The sequence below is a fragment of the Dunckerocampus dactyliophorus genome, chromosome 2 (assembly GCF_027744805.1).
Source record: "Dunckerocampus dactyliophorus isolate RoL2022-P2 chromosome 2, RoL_Ddac_1.1, whole genome shotgun sequence".
Taxonomy (NCBI): Eukaryota; Metazoa; Chordata; class Actinopteri; order Syngnathiformes; family Syngnathidae; genus Dunckerocampus; species Dunckerocampus dactyliophorus.
Window position 1 is genome coordinate 26,608,518 of NC_072820.1, and position 15,000 is coordinate 26,623,517.

Consider the following 15,000-nt stretch of genomic DNA (forward strand, 5'->3'; position numbering starts at 1 on the left):
GGTTTTTCAAAAATAATAATTTCATTAAAGACAACAAGAGTGGAATAAAGTCCAGCCCCTCTCGAGAGGACTGGTTCCAGAGCCCCTTGCTGTGCGTCGAGGTGAGTCCGGCTGTATCTAGCCACAACTTCTCCACCTTGCACGCCAGCTCGGCTTCCTCCCACCAGAAAGGTGACATTCATTCCACGTACCAAGAGCGAGCCTCTACGACTGAGGATCGGACCGCCAACGTCCCGGCTTTCAGCTGCCACCCGGCTCGCTCTGCACCTGACCCCTTTGGCTCCTCCTATGAGTGGTGAGCTCACTTGCGGCCTCTTTGGGCAGTGCCACCAGACGCTCACCATCGTGCCCCACCTCCAGGCCTGGCTCCAGAGGGGGGGCCCGGTAAACAGCAGGGAAATCAAGGTCCAACATTATTTCTCTTCATTGGGCTCCGATGAGCCACTGTGTGCCTGGTCCCTCTCCTAGGACCTGTTTGTCATAGGTTGCCCTACCAGGGCCCTATATATATATATATATATATATATATATAATTTAAGCAAATACAATTAAAATAAATGGGCTTTTCTAAAATGCAAAATATTTAAAAAAAAAAAAAAAAACTAATTCTAAATGATTATGAGAAATTATATTTTTCAGGGTCAAACTGATTTTTTTAAATAATTTTTTAAAAATAAAACAGGACAATCTCTAAATATTGATGAACTGTCGCCATCCTATCATTTTATCACTTTTAACTGTGGTAAAGTAAAAAGAAGTGAAGATCGGGACGTTAAGGACTAAACTTCGTGACAGTGGTGATGATGGGGCGACGGGGTGAACTTAAGTGCTGTAAAAGCATAAACAGCGCAAAACGAAACAGTGCGGCTTCACGTCATGAACGAGTGACCGCCCTTGCGATGACGCTGGCTGCCTAAAGCCAAAAAAAGCAAAACAATGCTTTGATGCAGGCTGAACTAAAGTCTGGCAGGATTTTCTAAAGACTCGCATGAGATTTGTGCAACTTCATTGCTGCATTTTTCCACAACTTGCATCACCGTGACTCTTGTGAACCGTGCTATCGTGCATGACCTCCAGGGGGAGTTTTCCCAGAGGACTTCTCCATCCTGTTCACCATCAAGCCCAAAGCCGGCCTCCAATCCTTCCTGCTGTCCCTCTACAACAAACAGGGCGTGCAGCAGCTGGGCGTGGAGGTGGGCCGCGCCCCCATCTTCCTGTACGAGGACCAGCACGGCAAGCCGGCCCCCGAGGAGTACCCTCTGTTCCGCTCCATCAACCTGGCCGACGGCAAGTAAGTCAAACAGTTTTTTACCATTTTTAACTGTAATGCAAGTGTATAAAGAAGTGAAGCAGTGTTGCTAGTAAAATGCAGAAACACTCAACATTGGGTTTTAAGGTCAGCAAAGTGCCGCTTTACCCGAGCTAAAAGGCGGCCTGCGTCAAAGATCGATTATCAATAAACATCTAATTCTTATCGTCATACAAGTGTAAAAAGAAATCAACCCCTGGGAACAGTAAAGCATAAAAACATGCCATTCTTGTTGTCATACAAGTGTAAAAAGAAGTTCACCACCGTTAATAGTAAAGCGTAAAAATGTGCCATTCTTATTGTCTTTTTTTTAAACATTTTTAACTATTGCACAAGTGTAAAGAGGAGCTAAGTACTGCAAACAGTCGGAATAACTCGACATACCTTTGCCCGGGTGCGTATTTTTCACCACAAAAACCAAAGTAAAAACATAGTTCGTCATTTTGATCAAGTTTTGTGCAACATCGGCAGCTTTTATTTGGGGGGGATGTCTGTGGGGTCTCCACTGTGCTAGGTTCCCGAGGCTAAATGGTGTTGCGGAGAACAGTTAGCCTAGCGTTTAGCATTAGACTATTACGTGTTAGCATGTACCTTGATGTTGTGTTTGTATTGGTCAGATGGCATCGTGTTGCTATCAGCGTGGAGAAGAACAGCGTCACCATGATCGTGGACTGTAAGAGGAAGGTGACCAAGCCCTTAGCCAGAAGCCAGCTGGCCACCATCAACACGGAAGGCATCGCCGTCTTTGGCACCAGAATCCTGGATGATCAAGTCTTTGAGGTAACAACGAAGACGACAAAAGGCTATGCTAGAATGCTAATTTAAACATAAATTTTAGCCTGCACCCTAGGCTAAACTCAACTATGTTAGCCTTCACTCTCAGTTGAACTCTTTTAGTCTTCAAGCTAATCTAAAAGAAAGTCTTTTAGCCTTCCTGCTAATTCAAAGATACAACAACTTTTAGCCTCCATGTGAAGCTAAACTCTGTTTAGCCTCAACGCTAAGCTAAAATAAACTCAGTTATGTTAGCCTTCGCTGTAAGGTACACTGTCCAAAAGTAAACTTTTTTTTAGACTTGATTTCATTTCATTTATTTAACAGAGATAAGTATATGTTAAATACTATAGCACTTATAGTCATAGGTAAGTGGCTAAGCACTTATAACATGAATGCTAAGCTAAATTCCACTTATATAGCATTAATGCTAAACTTTATCGTGCTAAGTTAAAGTAAACTATCTTAGCCTTCCTGCTAATTTAAACATACATTTTAGCCTTCACCCTCACTCAACTGTGTTAGCCTCCACTCTAAGTTCCTTCTTTCTACCTTCATTTAAGTCTTGCTGTAAATGAGCTAGCCTAATGTGTTTTTGAAGCACTAAATTGCAATGATTTATGTTTTTAGGAGGTTTGGAAATGTCGGCTCCATGCTGCCAGACCTTTAATTGGTCTTTCATTGGCTTGTAAAGTGAGACGTTTATAGGCCGGAGCAATAGTCACATAGTTAGTACACATTTTCGACACGACTTTCTGTTTGTTAAAAATCATTGTACTGCTTGGATGGCTAGGACCCGTTATATAAGAAATAAAAATGCTCACATCAGACAAGCTTTGAAGTGTGAATTGGGAATGTTGGCAAAGTGAAGACTTGACTTTTCCACATGGTTATCTTCCTCTTCTATGGTGAGCTTTAGCATCCTGACACTGTGGATGAAAAAAATATAGCGCGGTGAAGTAAGGCAATAAAAGCTAGCGTGCGAGTTTGGAAAGAATGCCAGCGTGAAAACCACAGTCATCTGAGATTGGATTACGCTAATTACCAGTTCAGGGGAGAAGATCCTAGCAAACACTTTTCTTCCATGACCATTTTCAACAAGCCATTTCATTTGTCTTCCAAAAGATTTTGCAGATTTTGCCTTGATGCTAAGCTAACTCAGCACTTCCAGCATTTATGCTAAGCTAAACGATGAGTTTAGCTTAGCATTATTTACTTGTCTCGCTAAGATAAACGTATCACTTCCGACCTTTATGTCAAGCTAAACAACTCATCGAGCCTTTGTGTTCTGCTAAATTCAACATTTCCTGATACCACAACTCTTTTTAGTCTCTACACTAAGCTAAACTCAAAAGTATGTTAGCCTCCATGCTAAGCTAAACCCAACTCTGTTAGCCTCCATGTTAAGATAAACTCAACAAAGTTAGCCTTTAGGCTAAACTAAACTCAACTCAACTATTACGGCCATGCTAAGATAAACACAAATCTTTTCTGCCTCTATACTAAGCTAAATTCAACTCTGTTAGCCTTCAAGCAAGGATAACTTAATTATTCTATCCTTCACGCTAAGGTAAATTGAAGTCTTTAGCCTTTACACTACACTAAACTCAACTCTTTCAGCCTACATGCTAAGATAAACACAAATGTTTTAGCCTCTGCACTAGGCTAAGCTGAACTGTCTGTTAGCTTGTATGTTAAGCTAAACCCAACTCTGTTCTCCTCCATGGTAAATTAACTGAAGTCTTTTCATCTGAGGCTAAGCTAAGCTAAACCCAACTCTCTTAGCCTCGAGTGTAAGATGAACTCAAGTCTGTTACCCCGTATGCTAAGATAAACTCAATTATGTTAGTCTTCATGCGAAGATAAATTCAACTCAACTCTTTCACCTTACATGCTAATGTACACTAGGCTAAGCTAAGCTAAACCCATCTCTCTAACCCAACTCTCTTAGCCTCCATGCTACATTAACTCAAGTCGAGGAAAAGGCTTCTTGAGACGTCATCTGTACTTCTGTGTAGAAGGTGTCGGACGTTTCGCTCCTCATCCGAAGAGCTTCGTCAGCAAACTAATAAGTGCTGGTAGCTTAGGCCTTAAATACAGTAAGAGTGGGCGGAATTGGTGTGCCAACACCCTCCTCCTATTGGTTCGTTACACTAAGCCTGGGCGGAGCAGTGGTATAATCCTATCCTGTTATTCACACCTACGATAAAAGGGAAGTGTCGCTCCCTGAATTGGGTATGAACGACTCTGATACTGGCTTGTTAGCATCTATTGTTCTGGCTCGGCCCTGCCTTCACCTCATTTGCAAGACTAAGAGCTGTGGGTTTAGGTCTCAGTAACCTGCTGAACACAGGGTCCAAATTAAACCTCAAACCACCATTCCGGTTCAGGTTTGAGGTTTGAGGTTTAATTTGGACCCTGTGTTCAGCAGGTTACTGAGACCTAAACCCACAGCTCTTAGTCTTGCAAATGAGGTGAAGGCAGGGCCGAGCCAGAACAATAGATGCTAACAAGCCAGTATCAGAGTCGTTCATACCCAATTCAGGGAGCGACACTTCCCTTTTATCGTAGGTGTGAATAACAGGATAGGATTATACCACTGCTCCGCCCAGGCTTAGTGTAACGAACCAATAGGAGGAGGGTGTTGGCACACCAATTCCGCCCACTCTTACTGTATTTAAGGCCTAAGCTACCAGCACTTATTAGTTTGCTGACGAAGCTCTTCGGATGAGGAGCGAAACGTCCGACACCTTCTACACAGAAGTACAGATGACGTCTCAAGAAGCCTTTTCCTCGATGGACAACTCCTGTACGACTGAGAGCCTACACAGACGCATTGCGATTAACTCAAGTCTTTTAGTCTATAGACTATGCTAAGCTAAACTCAAATCTTTTAGCCTGTATGCTAAGCTAAACTCAACCCATGCTGCATGCTAAGATACACACACGTTTTAGCCTCTTCACGAGTCTAAGATAAACTCAAGTCTGTTAGCCCGTGTGCTAAACTAAACCAAATTATCTTAGCCTCCATGCGAAGATAAATTTAACTCAACTCTTTCAGCCTACATGCTAATATAAAACCACGTTTTACCTTCTACACTAGGCTAAGCTAATCACAAGTCTATTAGCTTCCATGCTCTCAAGTCTTTTCGTCTTTAGGCTAAGCTAAACTCAGTTCTTTCAGCCAACACACTAAGACGCTACGATAAATCCAAATCTTTTAGCTTCTACACTCAGGTAAACTCATCTAAAAGTCGTTTAGCCTGTATGCTGAGCTAAACCTAACTTCACACTAGCCTTCACGCCAAGCAAAACTCAACTATATTAGCCTTCAAGCTCATTTAAACCCAATTCTTTTAGCCTTGACGCAAAGCTCACCTCCGTTAGCCTTCACGCGAGGATAACTTTGTAATTGTAGCCCCCATGCTAAGCGAAACGCAAGTCTTTAGCCTTTAGACTAAGCTGAGCAACTCATTGAGCCTTTCTGATGAGCTAAATTCAACATATCCTGACATTATGCGGAGATAAAGCCAACTCTTGTAGCCTCTCTACTAAACGCATGTCTGTTAGCCTCCATGCTAAGCTAAACTCAAGTATTTCAGCCTAGATGCTAAGATAAACACAGTAGTTTAGCCTTAAGGCAACGCTAAGGGGCGTGTTTTCCCTACTAATTGGAAATCCAGATTTGAGCATTTGTTTGTGCACAGCTGTTAGAATGAAAAGAATGCAGGCCACAGAGGCAGCGTTTGGGGGAAAATCTGGAGAGTATTACACCCCCCGCCCCCTCGCCAGCTGGACCTTCAGCACGCTGGTGCACAGTCGCACAATGAAAGCTGGGAATTCGCACGACGTTGCTCATACGGTCGTCGATGCGGGCAGCTGTGTTACGTGTCGCACATCTGGGCCCTGATTGGTGTCACGGGCGGGTCAGGGTGACATCATCGGATTTTCCTTTTGCAACAAAACACAGAGCGGGAGAGAGAGAGAGAGCGAGAGAAGTGCGTGGATGACGCTAAGCGAGCTTGACTGTCACGTGGAAATCACGTCACAACCACGGCGTGGTTGCATTATAGCATATACAGTATACAGTATACTATACAGTATACAGTATACTGTATACTACTATATATACAGTATATACTATACTGTATACTGTATACTATACTGTATACAGTATAGTATACAGTATAGTATACAGTATACAGTGTACAGTATACAGTATAGTATACAGAATACTTTTTCTCCTTAATTACACATTTTTTGCTCCTTCTTCCATTTCCGTTGTTGTTGTTTTTTTAATTTTATGAATGTACTCACGCTTGCATGTTATTTTTCTCATAATGTTATAATATGTTTGACTTTGTTGTCTTTATATTAACTAACTTTTCCCCCATTCTAATTTTCCAAAAATGGTTTTGTTTCGTGACGTGTGATGACTTTAGTAAATCACGTCTTTCTAATTTGAATCAATCACAAAGCTGAGATGCAGTTTTTTGTCTTCAAACATACAGTGGTGTGAAAAAGTGTTTTCCCCCTTCCTGATTTTTTTTACACTTAAATGTTTCAGATCATCAAACAAATGTAAATATTAGTCAGTGACCACACAACTGAACACAAAATGCTGTTTTTAAATGAAACTTTTTATTATTGAAGGGACAAAAATACAAACCACCCGGCCCAGTGTAAAAAAGTGATAGCGGACTAAACCTAATAACTGGTTGGGCCACCCTTAGCAGCAACAACTGCAGTCAAGCGTTTGCGATAACTTGCAATGAGTCTCTTACAGCGCTGTGGAGGAATTTTGGCCCACTCATCTTTGCAGAATTGTTGTAATTCAGCCACACTGGAAGGTTTTCCAGCATGAACCACCTTTTTAAGGTCATGCCACAGCATCTCAATAGGATTCAGGTCAGGACTTTGACTAGGCCACTCCAAAGTCTTCATTTTGTTTTTCTTCAGCCATTCAGAGGTGGACTTGCTGGTGTGTTTTGGATCATTGTCCTGCTGCAGAACCCAAGCTGGTTTCAGTTTGAGGTCATGAACACATGGCCAGACATTCTCCTTCAGGATTTTTTGGTAGACAGCAGAATTCATGGTTCCATTCATCACAGCAAGTCTTCCAGGTCCTGAAGCAGCAAAACAGCCCCAGACCTTCACACTACCACCACAATATTCTACTGTTTGTATGATGTTCTTTTTCTGAAATGCGGCTTTACTTTCATACCAGATGTAATGGGACACACACCTTCCAAAAAGTTAACTTTTGTCTCGTCAGACCACAGACTATTTTCCGTTAATCTTGGGCAAAATTGAGACGAGCCTTAATGTTCTTTTTGTTCAGCAGTGGTTTTCATCTTGGAACTCTGCCATGCAGACCATTTTTGCCCAGTGTCTTTCTTGTGGTGGAGTCATGAACACTGACCCTAACTGAGGCAAGCGAGGCCTGCAGTTCTTTGGATGTTGTTGTGGGGTCTTTTGTGACCCCTTGGATGAGTCGTCGCTGCACTGTTGGGGTAATTTTGGTTGGCCGGCCACTCCTGGGAAGGTTAACCACTGTGCCATGTTTTTGCCATTTGTGGATAATGGCTTACTGTGGATAATGGATAGTGGCTTTAGAAAGGGCTATACAACCTTTTCCAGACTGATGGATAACGTTAGCCTTTTTGCTGAAGAAAAACGAAATGATCAAACTAGCGAACTGATAAATAGTTGGCCCAGCTTTACTTTAAGATGTGTAGTGAAGCATGTTTTTTTTGTTGTTGTCCTCTATCACGTATGGTGCTCATAAACAGGCTCCAAGGACACATGTTACTGTTAGAACATCATTTTCCATAATGGGAGCCCTTTTGTCAGATAGCGGTTAGTTTATTTTTGCACTTGAATGTTGAAATGTGACTTAAAAATTGCCTGTGCAGTTATTACTGCCCTACGATGGCAACTGCTTCACTAGTTCCATTATTTTTGCGGGTAAAAATTGTTTCAACAACAAGGGGGATAGTCTTGGAATGAATTATGTTTGACCGTCCCTGTTCTTCCTTTCTATCGTAAGCGTGACGTCATAAAAACATGTGGGAAACGTCGTGATCGCTGTTGTTTTTTCATCCCCAAACGTCACAGTCGTCCAGCTATCTCGCCGCGTTGTCACAAAGGATGTCTTGCACTCATGCAAAAGCAAGCAAAACGATTTAGCGCATCTTTGTCTTTGTTGTTGTCGGCTCATTGATATCCGCTCCACATCCCTCTCGATGCTTCATGAATCCAGCATGGTGGGGTGTTTACATGGTGGCTACAGGGAAGCTCACACGATGCACCAAAACAGCTTTGCTGTTTCTTCCTGTCTTTCTCCTTATCTGCACTGCATGTCAGCGCTTCTGTTGATGTTTTTGTCTGGGTAGTGTTAGACATATGTCTGGCATCTGATGACGATTCTCCTCCTCACAATTCCAAACTTAAAGGGACTCTTGAATCACTCATATCACCAAAAAAAGGGTGTGAATCGTTGTGAAAAGCTTGGTTTTATGGACACTTCCCCACTTGGCCTTTCACACCACTGGTGTTTAATTAGCGAGTAAACGCACGACACAAGAAATGCCAACAATTTTAGCCTTGATGATAAGTTAAACGCAATTCTGTTAGCATTTACACTAGGATAACTGAATTATTCTAGCCTCCATGCTAAGTCCGTTAGCCTTTAGGATAAGCTAAACTCAACTCTTTTGGCCTACACATTAAGATAAACACACATTTTTTAGCCTCTACACTAGGCTATACTCAAGTTTATTAACCTTTATGCTAAGCGAAACCCAAATCTGTTAGCCTCCATGCTAAGCTAAACGCATGTCTGTTAGCCTCTATGCAAAACTAAACTTAAGTCTGTTAGCCTTCATGCTAAGGCCTTTAGTTTTAGCCTTTAGCTAAACTATTTTGGCCTACACGCTTTTAACCTCTACACTGAGCTAAATTCAAGTTTGTTAGCCTTCACGCTAGGATAACTGAATTATTCTAGCCTCCGTGCTAATCTAAACTCAAGTCTGTTAGCCTTCATGCTAAACTTAACTCAACTCTTTTGGCCTCCATACTAAGACAAACTCAAATCCTTTAGCCTCTGCACTAAGCTAAACTCAAGTGTGTTAGCCTTTATGCTAAGCTAAACCCAACTCTGTTAGCCTCCATGCTAGGTGCCTAGCTAGGTGAATATTCTCATTCCATCCATGCTAAAATAAACTCAAGTCTGTTAGCCTTCATGCTTAGCTAAACTCAACTCTTTTAGCCTCTACACTACACAAAGCTAAACTCAAATCTGTTAGCCTCCACGCTAAACTAAACGCAAGTCTCTTAGCCTTCATGCTAAGCTAAACTCACTTTTAATGCAAATTGTGTGGGAATTCGGTACACCTCTGAACTGAACTGAAGGCTCCTTACTGAAAAAAATTTGTACTTGTATTATTGGCATTGTGTACTGAGCAGCCAGGACAGAGACATGTGCATTAACTTCTATTTTATGTTTCATGGCCCATCATCACACGTATCCTCTATGCTGTAACTGGTACCCTTCTGTGGTGGCGTCACAAACCAAAGCCAAAGAAAAAGCACAACACATGAAGTTAACAAGTTAGCTGCTGACTGAGAATATTTGCGTAAAGTCTACTGCAAACCACAAGGAAGTGCTTTCATCACCTTCAGTGTAGCTGCATGTCTCCAGGCAGGTCATCTGAGGTGACTTGAGCGGTTTTTGGGGTATCAATAACATCTTCCACGTGCAGAAGCAATTCTTTAGAAGACGACGATTAAAAAAAAAAGTGAGGCGTTTGGCTGATAGTGCAATCTAATTTCCTTTTCCAAAAGCTCATGAAAACCAGACGTCCTGAGATAAATACGGAGCTGTGTTATTTATCTGCAGGGACTGGCAGATGTTACAATAGGTTGCAGACTCCCCTCAAGCCTTGATTCATTGCCTTATATATCAGCAGATGACGGCTGAACCCATACCGCACCACCACATCCTGCTTGTTGTTTTACCGTCACCTTTTATTAGCACTGCACCGCTGAGACGCTGGAAGCTACATACGTAACGGATGTAAAACACTGAAAAAAGAAAAAAATGTCTCGTGTGTACAGTACGTACACTACCGGCCAAAAGGTTTGCAACAAAAAGCTACATTTTTAAGTGTTAAGACGGTCTGTCTCTCTTCCATTGTTTAATATTTTTTTCTTGCCATTTTTGTGGCAGCAAATTCATTTCTCCAGTTCAAGGCTGTTCAACTGATGTTCACGAGGGTATACTGTAATACCACAGTGTTTCCAACACTGTTTTTATGCAGACAGAGGAGGTAGTAAGTACTCCAGAACTTGGAACACCTGTAGGAATTAGTTGCACCAACTGCCAAGGATTGATCAACCTCCATTTCTGCAGAACACCTGTAAATTGTTGACCCATTTTGTGGTCCCTGAAACAGGCCTTTTTCTATCATTCTGAAATACACATTATTTTTCAGTTTTGGGTAACCTTACCTTTTTTTTTTTTTTACCTCTGGCACTTCACCACTTACCTTTGTACCATTTCAAGCTATTCATTGGACTTGAGCGACTTGAATTTCAAAAAGTGGGGTGTTCTAAAACTTTTGACTGGTAGTGTACATGTAGTTTGTTAGCTACATACGTATTGGTCGTACACACGATGATTTTTTTTGTGCTGTCCAGCCATTGGGCCAGGTAGTATTGTTGATCTAGATGCCCTTCCGTGCTAAACAGATTTGCTCTGCAAGGGAGAAGTGTAAGATACTCCTGTGATATAGACTTTATTTGACTTTATTTAATGTTTATTGTTATGCAAATTTTGAGCGGCCGGAATTGAGCAAGAGTTGATAGAAAAGAAGAGAAGAGAAAACAGAGGGGGCAGTGCGGGGACAAGAGGGGAGACAATACAGAGAGAGACAAGAACATCAGCAACAACAACAACCACAGAAACAAACAGGACTACATCAGCCAATGTCTGTGACGGCCATAAAGACCCTGATGGAGAGGACTAAATAATAACAACAGTGATAATACTGAATTGAAACAGTCGTACTTACTGTATCTGTGGTAATACCTGTAGTTGGAATGGAAATATGAACCATAATATTGAACACTCTTTTACAGTTTACATTCTTTTGCACTTTACACTTTTACACTCTCTGGTTAGCTTATTTAGCTACAGGAGAGAGACACCCCTCAGTATGCAGGAGTACATCTCAGCAAATAACCACAAGAATAACCGTTCAAAAGTGCACATTATTATCTTTCTAAGGACAGAATTCGGCTAAAGCCATCATAAAACCAGTATTAACTGTTGTGTAAAAAGCGTAAAAAGAAGTGAACCCCTGTTAATGTTTGACCCCCTGAGCTATCCCATAGCTAAGTTCCTTCCTTTCTCTGTTCTGTGGTTGTCATCGCATTCATTGCTTGAGCTTTAGCTCAGTGCCGCCAAACTAACCATAAGTAAGTAAGATGGTAGACAACTTCCTGAAGTTCTGTTTGTCCTCTCCCCGGTCTCAGGGCGACATCCAGCAGCTGTTGATCGTGGCTGACCCCAGGGCCGCCTATGACTACTGTGAACACTACAGCCCTGACTGTGAAACCCCCAGCCACCAGGACACCCCCCAGGCCCAGGAACCCGAGGAAGAGGTCAGTGTGAGGGGGAGATTTGGGCAAAAACACCAGAAGTTTTTTTTTTCTACTACTTAGTGTACATTTCTGTAATTATACTTCATCATACAGTTGTATTATCGTCATTAATGCTGTCCACTGATTGGCTGGGAGAAGTTGCATGCAGGTGGTGTCCACTTAAGTTCCTCGTCCTATAAACAGTTACAGTTGGGAGACAAAAAGGGATGCAAGGATGCAACTTTGTGTCTTTGGAGGAGAAGACGTAGCAATGGATGACGAAGTACGCAAGACAACTGAAAATGGACACTTTGAAACGTCAAAATCCATCTTTATTTGTAAAGCACTTTAAAACAACCACAGTGGACCCAAGTGCTGTACAGAATCAGAAATAAAAGACATAATTAAAGCTGCGGGCAGTGTTGAACGGGCCCTCGCACCCACACGCAACTCAGGGTTCACGTGAGTCGGAGGGCATGCGCATTTCATTTCCTGTTGCCACCGGGTTGCAGTGGGAGAAATTCAGGAAGTGACCTATGTGTAGTTTCAAGGTGCCGTCTTCATGATATGTACCAATTATGATGAAGCGCTGACCTTGTGGAACTGAGTTATTAACGCTTTTCGTGGTTTAGTGGCAAATCATCAAAGTTTGTTGCTATGCCCCGCCCACATCTTATGGAACAGCCTAAAATCCTTCGTAAAATAATGTCATAATGTCCGTGATTTTCATTTGGGCTGATTTGGTCTAGTCTAGTACAGACTGGTACCTAGGACTAGTTTGTTGAAATGCAGCTCCTGGTTTTTGCCCAAAATTGCCACTGGAAACCAGAATGGCCGACTTCCTTTTTGTTTTGGAACATGGGGTCTTGAGACTTTTTTGTGCCTCCTGTCATGATGGACGTTGCCACGAAATGTTATGATGTTCTGTGAAACTGGTGGCTGAGGCTATTTTTTTCAAAGTTTAAAGGGGCCGCTAATGAGTGAGTGTTTGGGGTTTGGTTTTCGGGACCCCTGGAATATCACGTTTTTTGCCAAATGGAATTGAAAATTTTGGTGAGTTTTCATGCACGTTAAGGCCCTCAACAATGGAAGAAAAGTTGTTTAATGTATATAATATAAAATAATAAACATAGCAGTTTCAAGAGGGCCTTTGTACGTCAGTGCTCGGGCCCTAATTATAAATAAAAGGCACAGAAACTCACAAAAGGCAGCAATGTACATCTAAAACACCTCAAATAAAATTAAAAGACAAATAAGTGGATAAAAAATACCATAATAGCCACAATAAAAACAAATACAGCAACATTTATGAAAACCTAAACTGAAACAAAATTTAAAAATGATAACAACAACAGCCAATGGAAGGGAATGGGTGTTTAAGAAGGGCTGCAACAAACAGTTATTAAAAAGGCCTTTAAAATGTAAAACCCGCAACAATTATCAAACATTATTATATAAGTTATAACAGTATTAAAATGATCAAATGTTAACATATAATACAATGTGCTGTATATAATTCATCCAAAATGTGTCACTATGAATGGGGCTGTGAAATTATTGTGATTTATTGTGAAATAATCCTGCACTTTTATGTGTTCTGTTTTATCAGTGGAGAAATATGTATTAGGTGGAACTGAGTCTAAAGTGTTTAAAAAAACATGTTAGAGCTCCTTAAAAAACAATTTATTGTTGACTTTCTAAATCCCCAATCAATCTGTCACTTGTTGCACATCAAAAGCAGATAATTTAACGCTTTAACTCCATCGTTTGATGACAGCCAACCTCTTAAATAAAGCATTTTATTCATGTTATTTTTTTAATACAAACTCTTGCTGTCAAATGATATTTTTCCGTCAAGTGTTAGAGCAAATAACTGATGAGCTCATGCTGGAAACTTTTTTCCCTGCTGCGGATCCTGAGCCCACTTTTGGAGTGGCCCCGTGATTTATATCGCTAACGACTTCTGCAGGCTCTGCCCTGACTCCCTGCGAAATTCAAGCTTTAACTTCCCCGTGCACGGCTCCCAATACCTGGAAAAGTCCACTTTTTTTTTTTTTTGCTTTTCTTGATGGTGATCTTGAGCGGTTGTCTGTTTGGAAGCAGCGACTGCACAGTGGGAGCGAGTGCTGGAAAATGTTGCTTCATCATCAAGTTCACTCTGGAAGGCCACAAAAAAAAAGACGAGGAGGTTGTCAAGTGGAGAGAGACAGCAGGGATCAGTTTGGCTCCTGGAACGACACACATATAGTTTATTCATCGTCACCATTACATCTGGAATGTGCTGCACAGTCCAGCTCGCTTTTTTCCCCCACCACAACTCTAAAGTCTAGGGGTGTAACGATATTTGGAATCAGATCTTTCTCTATGGGAACCCAGTAAGACTCTGTACCGTACAAAGTTCCCACACGGTACACATTAAATGAGGGACAGGAAGCGAAACGGCCTCATGGATTGACTACACGTCCACTCGGTAAACAAATACAGTGCAGCCCAGCCTTTGGCTGGCGATAGTGCCAAGGAGAAGACAGAGCTTGAAAACCCTCATTCCTGGCTGAAGTCTCCTGTTTGGAAACACTTGGCTTCCCCGGTGAAATACGTAAACGCAGGAAGGCATGTGGATAAGACTACAAAGAAAATAATCATTCACACATTTTATTTTTATTATATATGTATACTATACAGTATTTCTATTACATTATTATATATTTTTTATTTTATATATATTATATTATAAATGTAGTTATTATTTTATATAACTTAACATATTTGTATTGTTTTTTTAAAGAATTACTTGGTAACAGTTTTCATTTTTATGCTTAATTTAAAAATAATGAAAGTTTACACAAAAGCGAAGCAGTTTTATGTTTTATGCATTTGCTGCCCATATCGTACCCAAAAATGAACCCAACTGTGACCTTAAAGCCAAAGTCTGTACCAAATCAAACCATTATTACTCTTTTCATCGAGCCACTTTGATACTGTAGATTACATTTTGGACACCAACACATGTAGCGATGCTAAGAAGTTATATACCTGTACTGTAAACTTCAAGGAAAAACAGCTTGCATCTCAGCTTTGTGATATAGGTGAAAACATGTATTAGCATCAATCAATATAAGTATTCTCCTTAATTACGCTTTTTTTTTGGCTTGTTTCTCTATTTTTACGCTTGTATTTTTCCAAATATTTCAACATTTACATTTTCTTGTGAGGTTCTGATGTAATTTCCAAAAGATTTCGATTATTCTTGTAATATTATAATGTTTTCACAA

At 41.1% G+C, this 15,000-nt stretch overlaps 1 protein-coding gene across 1 annotated transcript in view; it reads left to right on the forward strand.

Moving 5' to 3' along the window:
- The window catches only part of LOC129168198 (collagen alpha-1(XI) chain-like), a 96,390-nt gene that overhangs the window by 13,175 nt on the left and 68,215 nt on the right, over window positions 1-15,000 (forward strand). Inside the window, exons 3-5 of the mRNA XM_054753193.1 lie at window positions 1,078-1,291; window positions 1,927-2,089; window positions 11,621-11,749. Coding sequence (XP_054609168.1) covers window positions 1,078-1,291; window positions 1,927-2,089; window positions 11,621-11,749 — 506 coding nt within the window. The remainder of the gene's footprint in view (window positions 1-1,077; window positions 1,292-1,926; window positions 2,090-11,620; window positions 11,750-15,000) is intronic.